The sequence below is a fragment of the Anser anser genome (assembly GCF_964211835.1).
Source record: "Anser anser genome assembly, chromosome: 23".
NCBI classification, from domain to species: domain Eukaryota; kingdom Metazoa; phylum Chordata; class Aves; order Anseriformes; family Anatidae; genus Anser; species Anser anser.
Genome location: NC_139744.1, coordinates 4872664 through 4886371, shown reverse-complemented (window position 1 = coordinate 4886371; position 13708 = coordinate 4872664). Strand labels below are relative to the sequence as shown.

General features: G+C 51.7%; 1 protein-coding gene across 1 annotated transcript; it reads right to left on the bottom strand.

Moving 5' to 3' along the window:
- Positions 1–9406: 9406 nt before the first annotated feature.
- Positions 9407–12382, bottom strand: LOC310885872 (feather keratin Cos2-3-like). The gene is made up of 2 exons (XM_083809673.1): positions 11225–12382; positions 9407–10849 (listed from the first exon to the last, which is right to left on the bottom strand). Exons 1-2 carry the CDS (start codon positions 11321–11323, stop codon positions 10523–10525), a joined length of 426 nt encoding a protein of 141 aa, XP_083665799.1. The 5' UTR covers positions 11324–12382; the 3' UTR covers positions 9407–10522.
- Between the last annotated feature and the right edge of the window lie 1326 nt (positions 12383–13708).

Sequence of the window (13708 nt, the reverse complement as noted above, 5' to 3'; positions counted from 1 at the left end):
TCTCGTTTTAGGAGCTTGTTGTACAGGCTTTGTCCCAAGCCCAAATCCAGCACCTCTGGCGCTGAGATGACGTCCTGGCAACACAACAAATGTCTGTGCTGGACACTGCCTCTAGTGACACCTTTTGGAACCTTGGATCTTGCCAAAGGACTGAGGCGTTGAGGAGTTTGCTGCACTAGTCAGTGCCGTTGAAGGTGTGCCCTTGGAGCAGGATTCACTCCTGTCTGTGTGTGCAGAGGTGCTGACTGCTGAGCAGAGGGCTGTGGTGGGGCGTCCTTCCCTGCCAGAGGGAGAGTGTAGCTCTCCTGAGGGGGTTGGGTGGAGGGGGGGGAGGCAATCCCATCTCCATTGACAGCAGAGCTGGGTGCAGGCCTCCGTGTCTGGCCAGGTTCAGGATGGCAGCGGGAAACCACTGGGGACACTTGCCCCTTGCTGGGGCTGCCCACCTGCCAGAGGGGGCAAAAAGAGGGAAGCACACAGTGGCCGTGTTGGTGTCCTTTTGCCTTACCGCTGACCAAGTGAAATGTCCTAGCCTTCACAGGCCTGCAGCTGTGAGCTAACGGCACAAGTGTGAAGCTCGCGGTGCTGGAGAACCTGTGACTAGCAATGGGGAACCTGGGGCACAGCAAAGATTGGCTGGATTCCTTTCTGACTGCTTTAACCACTGGCCCATCCCTCTCTTGAGAGCCTTGCTGTGGCAGAGGTGTGCCCCAAGGAGCAGCAGGGGGAGAGCTTTGCTCCACCCTCTGTGCTGAGGTTCAGAGGCTGCTTTGAGCTGGCAGAGGGGGAAGTGAACTCGCAAGCTTGAGCTCCCTCTTTCCGGGCACTCCGTGGGCACCCTGTGAAGGCGAGAGCGTGACATGGTCCTGCTTTTTCTGGCAGCCTTGATGGCACTGTCAGACTTTGGTGAGATGTGACTTTCAGGAGGGCAAGCTAGGGGCAAGATGGCATCCCATCATTTCTGGAGGGGGGAAATTGGAGTCCTGCCTCCCTGGAAGAACTGCAAGTGTTTTCTGTAGGGAGAGCAGGGGCTGCAGACCAGTAAAGGAGACAGTCTGGGAGATGTCAGGAGCAATAAGTGTGCAGGGAGGAATAAGCATCTAGACTTTTCCTTTGCAGATGCCTAGCATTCTTACATGCATTGTTGATAGGTATGTATGGACTCAAAGCCTGGTGAGGTACTGCTAAAAAGTCGGTAAGCTGACAGACTTGGGTATGGGAATTAAACAGCATCTGCAGAAAGAAGAGTGCCTGTGTACTTAGCTCAGCATTTTACAGCCCCTGAAAAGGGAGATGGAGAGAGGAGACAGTGAGCAAGTTGGTGAAATGAGAGACACAGGAGAGAAAGGGGGAGAACAGACACACCTTCAAGCAGTGCTGAAATGCTGTTCTGGCTTTGCAGGTCATGCACAGAAGGACTCTGTGCTGCAGTTTGCACAAGAAACCACCATCCAGGTGGGACACAACGCAAATCTGCACTGCAATTTCTCCACCAGCAGCTTTGCTCCCTACATCTTCTGGTATCAGCAGCGCCCGACCCAGTCCCCTCAGTTCTTGCTGCAGGTGAGCAAGTTCAAGCCTCATGTGCATTCCGGGAGGATCTCCTCTGTGCTCTCCATGGAGAACTCCCAGGTGCTTCTCCACGTGCAAGATGCCAAGCTCCAGGACAGCGCTGTCTACCTGTGTGCACTGAGCCCACACTGGTGCGTGCAGCATGCAGCTTTATACAGGAAGGTGCGGGTGCTGTGAGGAGCAGCTCCCTCTCATCACAGTTTGCATGGAGCTCTGAGCTGAGCCTGCCCAGCAAGGACACGTGGGGCTTGTGGTGAGCCAGGTGTGAGTGGCAGCCCCTGCTCCTGATGCCTGGCAGTGTGGTTAGCATAACCAACAGTAAGGCAAATATCCATAATGTGGAAGGGGGCTGTTAAGGTGCACCCCTGCCCCCTTGTCTCTCCCTCTCACTGGCCCCAGCATGTGGAGACACCCACCATTGTGGTGAGAAAGGGCATTAGTGTTATCACTCTAGTAATTCAACTAGTAATTTATTTGTAGTAATCTTTAGGATTTTGTAGTAATTTTTAGTATTTCTAGTAATTTCTTATGTAATAATAAATCTCTAGTTATAACCACAACCTGTGGCCAGTCCTCCTTCTGCCAAGGATCCCTAAAGAACCTGCCAGTGCTCTGTAGTGTTGGGAGACAGACCTGGGTGTAGTCAGCAGGATCCTTGTGTTAGAATAAGGAATGGTTCCCTTGATAAATGGGCCACACTGTGGAAGGGTTTTCTTGGAAATGGATGGCAAGATGCAAAGCAGGAGTGGCTAAGGTCAATACACCACAATCCAAATGCCTCAGGGAATGAATTTAATAAATGGAAGGATGCGTGTATGGTAAGGAAAGACAAAAGGAAGGAAGGAGTGTGCTGGTTGTTAGCTGCAACGTGGAAAATTGAGAAGGAATGGGCTGGAAGTTTAGAGGAAGAAAACAGAAGGTTGGAAAGGGGAATTATCAGCCAAAGATACAGATGTTTTGGCTGTTGCAGAACAGTGCTTAGACGAAGTCGAGGACTTTTCAGCTTCTCACGCTACCCTCCACCAAGGAGGCTGGAGGTGCAGGTGAAGGTGGGAGGAGACACAACCAGGTAAAATGTCCAGATTTCTTACCCGGTGTACTATGAGCCAATCCACACACAAGGTCAAGAGATTGTTTATTTCAGAATAGTGAAAGTCTGGGTACCTGGTGGTTTCCCACAAACCTGGCACCTCTTAAGGTTGGGCCAGGGTCTCACAGTATAGGGGCGTGATTTTTACTCTTGTAATTAGGATAGTACACGGTGAGTTCACATTAGAATACTCCTAATCTTTGTTTTTCAGCTGTCTATTCATATTGCGTTGCTAGGTGATATATTCAAGAGCCAAATGGAGCCGAACTCTTCCTGAACAAATAAAAGAACACAAGGCAATGCGCACAGTCTGGAACATGAAAAATTCGAACTAGAAATTGTGACTTTAATTGTTTTCTTGAGGGTGGATTGTGAATGTAGATGGATGCCAGCAAGGGTGGCCTTCCAGTACTGATTAAAATACCATTAGCTGTAGGTACCACAAGAAAGAAAAAGGGAATAGCATAGGCAAAGGAGGGGACATCACCAGGGCAGCTGACCTAAACCAACCAAAGGGATATTCCATACCATGTGATGTCACACTCAACAATAAATGTTGGGAAAGGGGAAGGAAAGGGGGGAGGTCTCATTATGAAGACATCTGTCCTCCCAAATGACCGCTATGAGTATTGAGGCCCTGCTTCCCAGGAGATGGCCAGACATCACTTTTTGAGGGGAAGTAGAGAATAATTTTCTTTTCACTCTGTGCTTCTGTGCGGCCCTTGCTTATTTTTCTCTCTTACTTTTCCCTTATATCAAATTTCTTTCTTCTCCCCTAGTTCTTCTGAGCAGGGGGAGTGAGGGAGTGGTTGCGGTGGAGTTTACCAAAGGAACATAAGACAGACCACTTGTCAGGGCAAGGCACATGCTGCAGATCCTGCTCCTGCCGAGATTCACTGGCATTGTTATCTTTGGAGATTTTCTGGGATTTTGTGTAATTCTTCTTAGAAATGGACAACTCTATTCGTCAAACAACATGTTGCTTCACTCCTGCAGACTTGCCACATGCTCACTGCCACGTGCCAAAGGATGTGGACAGCACAGCTCTGTACAGCCCAGCAGAGCTCTGTGGCTACTCAGGTGAGCTGCCATGCAGATCCCAAGCTTCTCCATGAGCAATCTCCTTCTGTATCAGGACTCCACAGGCAGTGAAGAGGATTCACTGCTTCGTGCGGTAAATTTTTTTTGAGAGAGGGAGAAAAGTTCACACTGCCTGGGGGGTATAAAAGGAACAGTTGGGGTCTGCAGGGCTTGGAGTGTCATTCCTTTGGGTGTCTGAGAGCTCCACGGTTGAGGTGTGCTGAGGGAGGTATGGGGGAAGACAACACAACTAGCCAGGTGCTGCCAAGCCAGACAAGGTGTTAGGGGTGGTGATAGAGGGGGCCCAAGCATCAGGGAAGCAGAGACTGCCAGGGATGTGGCTGTGGGTGGGTGCCCTCTGTGGCCCATCAGTGTTAGTGCACGTGACCCACTGAACCCACATGCTTTTCCCTGCTGACTCCCCACCCCTTACCCTATGGAACAGGTTGTCCTTGTCCCCTCTGGGCTTTTCGCATCCCATACCCCACTGGAGCCCCGTTCCTCTTGCAAAAGCTACGTTATCCCACCAGAACAGGACACAGCCAGAAAAGCTGGGCTGCTGCGTAGCATGGTTCCTCCCTTCTTTCTGGGGATGTGGGAGAGAAATCGAGGTGTCTTCTTCTCACACAGGAAATAGGAACATCCCCATGCACCTGAGGGCCCCAGGATAAAAGGAACAAGCTCAGTGGGCAAGACTGCCCTGACATCAGCCATGGCCAAGCAGTGCGTGTGCAGAAGAGAAGGCAGTTGTAGCTGGGGAGGTGAGGACCCCTCTGGGAGAGGAGATGAGAGCAGCCCCTTCCCATGATGTGGCCCCCAGAGTTCCCAGGACCCCTGACTGTGACAATCCTCAATGGTTGCTCCTGCTGGAGGAGGGAGAAACCCCAGGGAGCATTTTGGGCACAGTCAGACCAGAACATTTCTCGTCACTGAATCTCCCCTTGTTCCCCCAGCAGTCATTTCCGGCAGCTCTGTTCTCTCGGGGCTGGGAGGTGCTTTTCTGACTCTCTCTCCCTCAGCAAACAGGAGGGTCGGTCTCAGCATGCACCGCAGGTATCTCGTCCTCACTGCCTTCCTGGGGCAACTGCTGGGTAAGTGCTGGCTTTTAATCAAGACATAAATCTTCTTTCCCAGGGAAGCCCTCATCAGCCTTACCATGTTTATGTGGGGACCAACTCTTGAATCACAGGGAAAATGCTGGTAAATGTTGGCTCCTGTTTCTGCTTCTTGGACCGGTTCTTCTAGATGCTGTTATTCTTCAAAATGAGAAGAAATTGCAGAGAGAATAGACCTGAGGCGCGTCTCCTGTTTTTCTTGTTCTTTCAGTCCATTTCTCTCTGCCTCTGTTTCTTGTACTTTCTGTCCTTTTATTTCTGTCTATCTCTTCTGGTCCACCTACTGTCACCAGAGAAGATTTCATCAGTCTCTGCAGTCCCTCATTTCTCCCTTTCTTGTAGAAACAGCTGGATTGTGTCCAAGTAGATACAGGGACAGTAAAGCTCTCCTCCCATGGACATTACCAGGGTGTCCAGTCTGTCTTCTGCTTGATGTGTTCCTGCCATGGCCTCCAATGTCCTCCTGCTTGTCAGCACAGCCAGGCCTCCCTCTTGCCACAACTCACCTCAGCTTTGTTTGTACTGTTGAGCCTTGGAGCACCCTGAGATGACAGGGATGAGGAAGCAGGTTGAACCTTTTCCCAGTAGCTGCATGGGCGCCTCAACCTGCTGGAGGATGCTGGATCCAGCACACAAAGCCAGGCATGACAGGCTGTGCCCTGGTCCTCTGGGCAGAAGGAGAGCAGGCAGGAGGAGCAGGCACACAGCACAGCTCTCCTCAGGGTCCGCTCTGGCCAGGGAGCTCTGAGCTCTGCCCCCAAACCACCTTGCTGTGCCCAGGCCTCAGGACCCTTAAGCCCAGTAAAGGACAGGGAGACCTATCTCCCACAGGTCTGAATTCACTCCTGCTTGGCTGCCTGGAGATTTCCCCACAGAGCTGCTGAACTTCTCTTTCTTCCAGGAACCATGGGGCAGGTGTCCATCACCCAGGAAGAAGGACAAGTCACCGTGGAGCAGGGAAACACCTTCCAGACAAATTGCACATACCAGAGCTCCAACTTTCAGAGCTTATTGTGGTACCAGCAGAAGAAGGGAAAAGCCCCTCAGCTGATTTCCTATCAAGCAGGAAAGGGCACCAAGCAGAAAGACCGTTTCACCACGGAGCTGAACACTGATGGGAAATACAGTGTTCTGCGGCTGAAGGGAGTTGAGCTCTCTGACAGCGCTTTGTACCTCTGTGCTGTGAGTGACACCCTGGTGCAGGGAGCTGCCCTGGCTGAGCAACAACCCCGGATGGGGAGGGGATGTGTGTGTGCAAGGCAGAGCTCTGGGATGGGGCCCTCAGCTCTCCCCTGGCTGCGCTGCTTCCCCTGTTCACTCCAAGAGCTGACAGCCATATTCTCTTTCTCAAACGGGCTGGTGTCTGTGGCTGAGCAGAGAGGGCTGACCCCGACTGGCTGACCTGGACCGCAGGGCTCTACTTTCCTCTCTTCCCGGTCTGACAGAATAGGGCAGAGTCTGCTGGGAGATAAGACTCCCCTAGGGGCTGGCTCTCAGCCCCTCAGCCCCAAGGTGAGTAAATTCCTGCCAGCCCATGATAAAGCAGCTTGCTTCGAGCCCTGGCCAGCCCAGCCCAGAGACCCCTAGAAGTAGTTCTGACAGAGATTTGCAGGGTTCTTCTCTCTCTTCAATGAGTCAGTCAATAAACTGGATTTGCATCCCAGCCACCAGGTTACCTCCAGACCTTCAGCCAGTTCATGTCCAAAGCCTGTGCCTAAGGGACAGAACAAATAGAGCAGCCCTTAGTGCCAAAGGCCCAAGAGCTCTCCATGTTCATCACAGTAAGCAATCAGAGCAAGAGATAAATGAAGACCTACAGCCCACTGAGTTCGTTGACGTCTCCTCAGGGGAGCTGGAGGCATGTGTGATCATCCTCAGCCCCTGCACAGGGAGCAGTGTCATAATGACCAGCTCCTGCGGCAGTGGGGGATTGCATGTCTGGGACAAGCTGGGTGTCCTGTAGGCTGCAAATGCCGAGACCAGGCAGGAGAAACGAGGCTGTGCTGATGAAGCTTCCTCTGTCTCACAAAGCATGCTGAATGTGGTGTTTTGATGTCCTCAGACTTGAGGAAACTCTTTTGTCTGATTGCAAGAGCAAGAATTGAAGCAACCTGGAGAAAGAAAAGCTTGGCCTAGGCAGCTCCCAGCAGGGGGCAGCCATGGGCCCTCTTTCCTCTGTGCTCTCGGGGAAGGCAGCACCAGCCTCAGCCTTGTCTCAGCAGGGGTCTGATCTACCCCCGAGATCATTGCCCCAAGGATTCTCTGGAGACATTGAACACCTCTGCAGGAACAATGCCTTCCCTCCTGTTCGTCTGGGAACGTGGCTGGAGCTGATCAAACAGCTGTTAAATTCCAGGATGAGAATCGGAATGAGGCAATTAATATTGGAATAAAAATGTTCCACTAAGGAAAACATTTAAAACTTCTTTCTCATCATCTTCTTCTGAGCTTTCCGTGAACCTGTTCAGAAAAAGCTGAACTGGGAAATGTAGAGAATAAAAATACTTCTAAAATTTCATTTATTTCTTGTTTCTTTTGCAATATTCTGAAGCTTAATTTCTCTTCACTTTGAATGAAAAAAAAATCACTGGGTTGACACTGATGATAGTGTATAGCAGTATTTCTGTTGTCTGGCTGGAACTTCTATGATTTGGTAGCTTCTTTTACGCAGAAAATTATTGAATGTAATACTGCACTGTGGGACACAAAGAAATCTTCCACTAGCAATGAAAAAAAAATATTAAAATTTCTTTTCAAAGATGAAATAAAAAAAATAAAACATTAATATTTCTAATGAAAGACTGTAATTTGTAGCTCACTTCCAGTAGGGTCATGAAGTGAAGAGTGGGTGGGTGGATGCCTGGAGAAGGATGGACAGCTGTTTGTATGGCTGTCTCTACGGAAGTAGAGTGTAAGGGAGAGAGGGCAGATGAAGGGAAAATGAGAGATCAACAGAGGCCATGAGAGGCAAGGAAAAGGCTTTTTGTTGATGTTTTCTGCTGCTCTTATTACAACATGAAACCTCAGTCTGACATCATCCCCTTCTGAAACCTTAGAGCCATGGCAAAGGAGAACAGGACCTTTGGGACTGAATTCATTCCTCTGAGCTTAACAGACCATCCCGGCTGGCACATCATCCTCTTTGTCATTACCTTCTCCTCATCTCTCTGAAGGCTATGGGGAATGGCCCCCCTTTGTCACTGTGGGGAGTGACCAGCCCCCCAGTATCCCAATGCACTTTTTCCTCAGCCTGCTCACCTTCTTGGAGAACTTGTACTCCACCACCATTGCTCCCCAAACACTGGAGAATTTCCATGTCATCAGGTGAACCATTTGTGTTTCCAGCTGCCTGGCATAGACATTTTTTCCCCTTCTCCAGGATATCACTGAGTTTCTCATCTTCACAATGTTGCTCTCCGATTGCCACGCACGAGGCATTGCATTACACCTCAGTCATGAGAAAGAAACTCTGCTTCCTGCTCTCCTTCGGAGCATGGGTGCGGAGGGGGTACCAGGAACACCATTGTCCGTTTCTGCTCTGATGCTGGGCCTCTTCTGAGCCTGACCTGTGGGGCTATAATGCTGAGCAAGATCCTTGACTGTATCCAAACACTTTCCCTGTTCTCTTGTCTTTCACTCACCACAAGACATTTCCTTCTTATGGCTCCCACCCCATCACAGTTCCCATTCTCTGAGGACGTTTCTGTCAATATATGTATTCTTTACTAAGCAGTGCATGGCAAGTGAGTTAAGGCACTCAAAAAGGCTCCCCACGGAAGTGGTCACAGCAACAAGCCTGCCTGGATTCAAGAAGCATTCGGAAAACACTCTCAGACCTGTGGTTTCATTTGCAGGTAATCCTGCCTGAAGCTAGAGGAGATGCAGCAGAGCTGGGGCAGGGCTATGCTAGGCGTGAGCTTGTGCAGAGACCCTGCGTGAAGGGTCAGGCCAGAGCTGGGAGCCGTTGTTGTCGTGGGCTTTGGTGGTCTTGGTTCTGATGCTTGTTGCCATTGTGCTGCCACTTGAGCCAGCACTGCCTCCCAGAGAACCTGGCCTGTGGAGAGGTCCCCCCACCCTCACACCATGGAGCAATAGCCCCATCCTCCATCTTGGTCCCGTGGCACTGGCAGCATGTACAGTCTGTGTGAAAGCAAAGTACCCCCACACCACAGAGCCCCGAGGTGTGTGCAGATGTGGGAAGGCCCTGGCCTGGTTTTGGGGAGCAGCGGTGCTGCCTGGAGCACAAGGGCCACTTCATCCTCACGGCTCTGGGAATGACAGAGGAGCTTGATGCCTGAGACAAGATCCCCCAGTGTGTGCCCTGTGGTTGGGCCAGTGCATGCCCTGTGCCGTTCAGGGCCCATACACAGATTCTGCTGAGTGCACACTCAGGTCCCATTCTCACTGCTATGTCTCAGCGGAGACTGTGGGATATCTGCACCCATAGAATGTCTTTTCTGGAGCATGGTGGGGTTGTGCCACCTATGGGGCCTCTGAGTTCCAGGGCCTGATGAAAGTTGACCCAAGCTTGGGGAAAAGAAAGTAAGACAGAGCAGCCATGAGTGGCATGTTTGGGCATCAGTCCCTGTCCTGAGCCTGCTTTCATGAAAATGGAGTTGGGTTCACAGGGACTGGGGGCTCCAGTGTGTGGCCTGATGTGACTGGTAGCAGTACGAACTTGTGGATCCCCTCAGCCCTGCACATCTTGGCAACAGCTGGGCCATGCCAGATGCTGTGCTGAAAGGTGATAGGGATGCACAGGGAAGCTCTACCTGCTCTCCATGCCCAGACATGATGCCCATGATCAGGTGGTGGAGGAAGGTGAAAGTGGAGTAGAGATAGAGGGCAATCCCCAAGACAATTAACGATTCCCAGTTTCTGCAGTCCTTTGGGATCATCTTTGTCTGAGCCTCCATTCCCAGCACAGCTCCACCCAAAGCAAGAGGAACACTCTTCCCCAAGAGCTGGGGCCTCCAATGTCAACAGCACTTGTCTAGGCGGAGACGTCACAAGTCAAGGACTGGTGTCCATTGGCTGTGGAAGAAGAAGGGATGTCTTCCTCAGCTTCAACAGACAGTGCCTGAAAGATGAATTGCTGCAGTATGTCCTGCATTCCAGTGCCTAGAGGCATGAGGCAGTGCCCCCAGCATATTCCCACTAAGGAACCGTTTTCTCCCTTGGCCATCTGTATTCAGAGGAAAAGACCACACAGGGACACACTCAGGGTTGCTGCAAATGTTTATCAAGTCTCAGGAGGGAAATGAGGTGACTCCAAGAGGAGGCCCCGAGATCGTAGCACAGCACGAGCAGACAAAAATCTGTTCGGCTTTTCCAATGGCAGACTTGCAACAGAGCATCAATCTACCTGGCCCACAAGGGGAGAGGGTCTAGCAGGTCACTCCAGGCTGGTTTCTGGGGGCCTCACGGAAAGGAGAGGGCAAGAAAGAAAAGAAAGAAAAAGAGTGTGTGGAAAACAGGAAAGGTATAAATCGGCCATGTTGTCATAGAATCCAGGCTGGCCCCTTCCTGTCTGTCTTTACAGGACAAACCAGAGATGGTCAGGTCCTCCTAAAACAACGGCACAAAGTCTGTTCTTCCGTCCATTTTTGTCCAGCAGCATGTTCTGAGTTCCTGGGGTCCTGGTCTGGGGCACTGTCTGGCATCTTTAGCAGGGGCGGCACCTGCTGCCACAGTAGCGGCTGGTAATACAGGAGAGGTCACAGCAGCCAGAGTTGATGGGGACTCCGTCACAGCTGAGGATGCTGCCAACGGCAGCAGAGGTGGAGGATCCCACAACGGTGTTCTGTGGGAAGGAGCTGAGGATGGGTCCAGGCAGGGTCACCACCACGGGAGAGGGCTCAATGACGACGGTGGAGTTCTGGCACTGCCTGACGCAGGGCTCGTTGCAGCTGCTGGCCAGCGGGGTCGGGCCGCAGGGCTGGCACGGCCGGCACTGGTCGTAGCAGGACATGTCTGGGGGCAGGAGGTGCACCTGGGAGAGAGGGCAGGGAGGAAGCAGAACATGGGCATGCATGAGGAAAAGCTTGTCACCACACCCTGAGGGAACCAAGGCACAGGCAGTGCTGTGAGCTGGAGGCTGTGCAGGGATGTGCCAGGGCTTTTTGGCCTCACCCTGCCAGAGCCCAAAAAGAACCACCAGAGCCTGGCTACACTCTAGGCTCCAGCCCAGGAGCCATCATACTAAAGGCCCAGTCTTCCTCCATGACAAACCTTCTACCCCTTGACTCTCCCACAACCAGCAGCCCCAAGATTTGGCGTGGAACACAGCTGAGAGCAGCTGAAAGGTCCATGGAACTGAGTCCTCCCATGCGAGAGTGAGGGGGACAAGAAGGGGCTTCACACTCACCTTGTTCCCAAGGAGAAGAAGGCCAGAGAAGTGGATGAGAGAGCACAGACCTGGGCTGGCTTTTATACTGGGCCTTAGCTGCCCCATGTCCAGAGGCATCCCTTGAAGCAGGGACTGTTTTCTGACAAGCTACTCGTGCATGCAAAACATCCCACCTAATGATACGGGATGTGTGTTGCCTTCCTGTGATGCTGCTTTTCATTTCCTGCTTTATGCCCTTTTCCCAAAGAAGGCAACTTCTGAGTGGCAGGAAGGGAGGCCCAAGTATTTCCAGGCAACACACATCAGTGTGGGCAGAAGACTCAGCTCACGTGCTGGAAGAGTCCAGGAAAGGCAAATGAGGTCATCTTGGGTGACTCCTTAGGGGCTCTTTGGGGCCCTTTTGGCTACAGGTGACCCAGCTCCTGCCCGTGACCCTACCCCTCCTGACACTGCCCTCAGGGAAAACCTGCTGGCCTGTTTTGCCTCCTCCTGCTCTGATCCAGGGATGTCTGTATAAGGGGAGAGGTTGTGCAGGGCCCTTTCTGGATCACAAAAGAAAGGCCCAACAGGACAACGTCTGTTTTAGTTAGAAGGAATAAGAACATGAATGTAGACAGAAAGTAAACCTTTCGTGTGCAGGTGACCCTGCCTTCTACCAGCATCGGACAGAGCCGGGTGGGTTTTCCCAAGACACTCAGTGCAGATCCTGTCCATAGAGAATTCCTTCTTCACTCCCATAACTTCATGCCTTTTATTTATTGTTTTAAAAAATAAATAAAATCATACACCTCCTCCTTACATGATGCAAGCTTATTTCTGTCATGACACCCACCAGTGATCAGTAGGGGCACTCCAGCACTTTCCCTTACCGCTGCTACTCAGGCTAACAAATGGGATTCTCAGGCCTTAAGTGCAAGGCCCAAGAAAGCTGACGTTGTCTTGTCAGAAGCCCTGGCTCCAGTGCCTTCTGCAAGGCTCCCAGTCCACCTCCCCTCTCTACCACATCAAACCATGTACTTTGACCAGATGCTGTCCAGAATCTTTGCTGCACACTGTGTCACGTTCATGCACATGTTCCTCTCTTGTGGGCACTTGCCTGTACTGGGGCTGCCTGGGACAGAGTTAACATTCCCCACGGCAGCCCCTAGAATGCTGTGCTCTGCGCTTGGAGCTAGAACAGCATTGCCATCACACCAGTGTTGGGGCTATAGTGGAGCAGTGCTGGCACAGCATCAGGACTCTCTCCAAGTCCCCAGAGGAGTCACCCCTCCCTGCCTCTCCAGGCCAGGACACAGCTGCACTCCCCATGGCTAGAGAGTTCAAAAGGATGGTGTTAGCTTTATGTACAGGGAGACAGGCTGAGAAATCCTGCCCTCTTCGAGCAGGCCCAGCCCTACGTAGATCTGCTGCTGGTGTGGTGTCAGTGGTGTCTGGGGTGGGACAGGGGTCCCGCATGGGGAAACCAATGCCACACATACTTCTGTGACTCATGGGCCTGGAGCTGAGTCATGCAGGGGCTGAAACCTTGGGCAGAAGTGGCATTGAACCAGAGGAACATGGGTCCTATTTACCCTGAAGGCGGTCAAGGCCTGGAGCAGATTGCCAGAGATGCTATGGGAGCTCCATCCTTGGAAGAGTTCAGACTTTGCCTGGACTTGATCCTGAGCAACCTGATCTGATGAGACCCGCTCTGAACACAGGGTTGGACTACGTGCGTGCTGGAGGTGCAGCCTGTGATCCTCTGGAGGGTTTCTCAGATGACCTCTCATTCGGACTGCTCAGGAAGCCTGGGGCAACATGCACAGTCACCACATCTCAGCCTTGGAGGGATGCTGTTGACAGATCACTGTTTCTATTAATTCCCACTGTGACCCTTGATCACATACCGATATCATTCATGACATCAAAAGTGGGTGGAGGGAACAGCACTCATGCACACTGCTGCTCATGTAAAAAGATGCATGAACTCATGGGTGCACTCACAGACACTCCTGGATGCATACTGAAGTATATTTGGGCACACACAGACAGGTATGTGTGCACACAGTGAAGAAAGCTAATACTGCTCTCCTGAACTCCAGGGTTCTGATCTCACTTTCTCCTGTCTCTGAAGGAACATCCTGGCTTGCTGAGGCCCTGCTGTGTTGTTCGTCCAGAAGATATCGAGTGGTGGAAGACCATGAGTCCTGAGCAGCAACTCCATCTCCTCCTTCATCCTGCACGTGGTATCTTCCCACAGGGGTGAGGGGAAGGTCTACAGAGTGGTTTCTTTTGTTGCTGATGGGTTTGTCTGAGAGCTGAGAGCTACTGCTCTTCATTCTGGACTCAGCCATCTACCTCTTGATCCAGACTGGGAATACACTCATGATGGTGGAGCCCAACCAGCCCTTCCATCCTTCCCTGTAGTTTATCTTTGGAAACCTCCCATTAACTGACATATGGCACGTTGTTGTGGTTTAACCTGTCCGGCAGCTAAACACCACACAGCCGTTCGCTCACCCT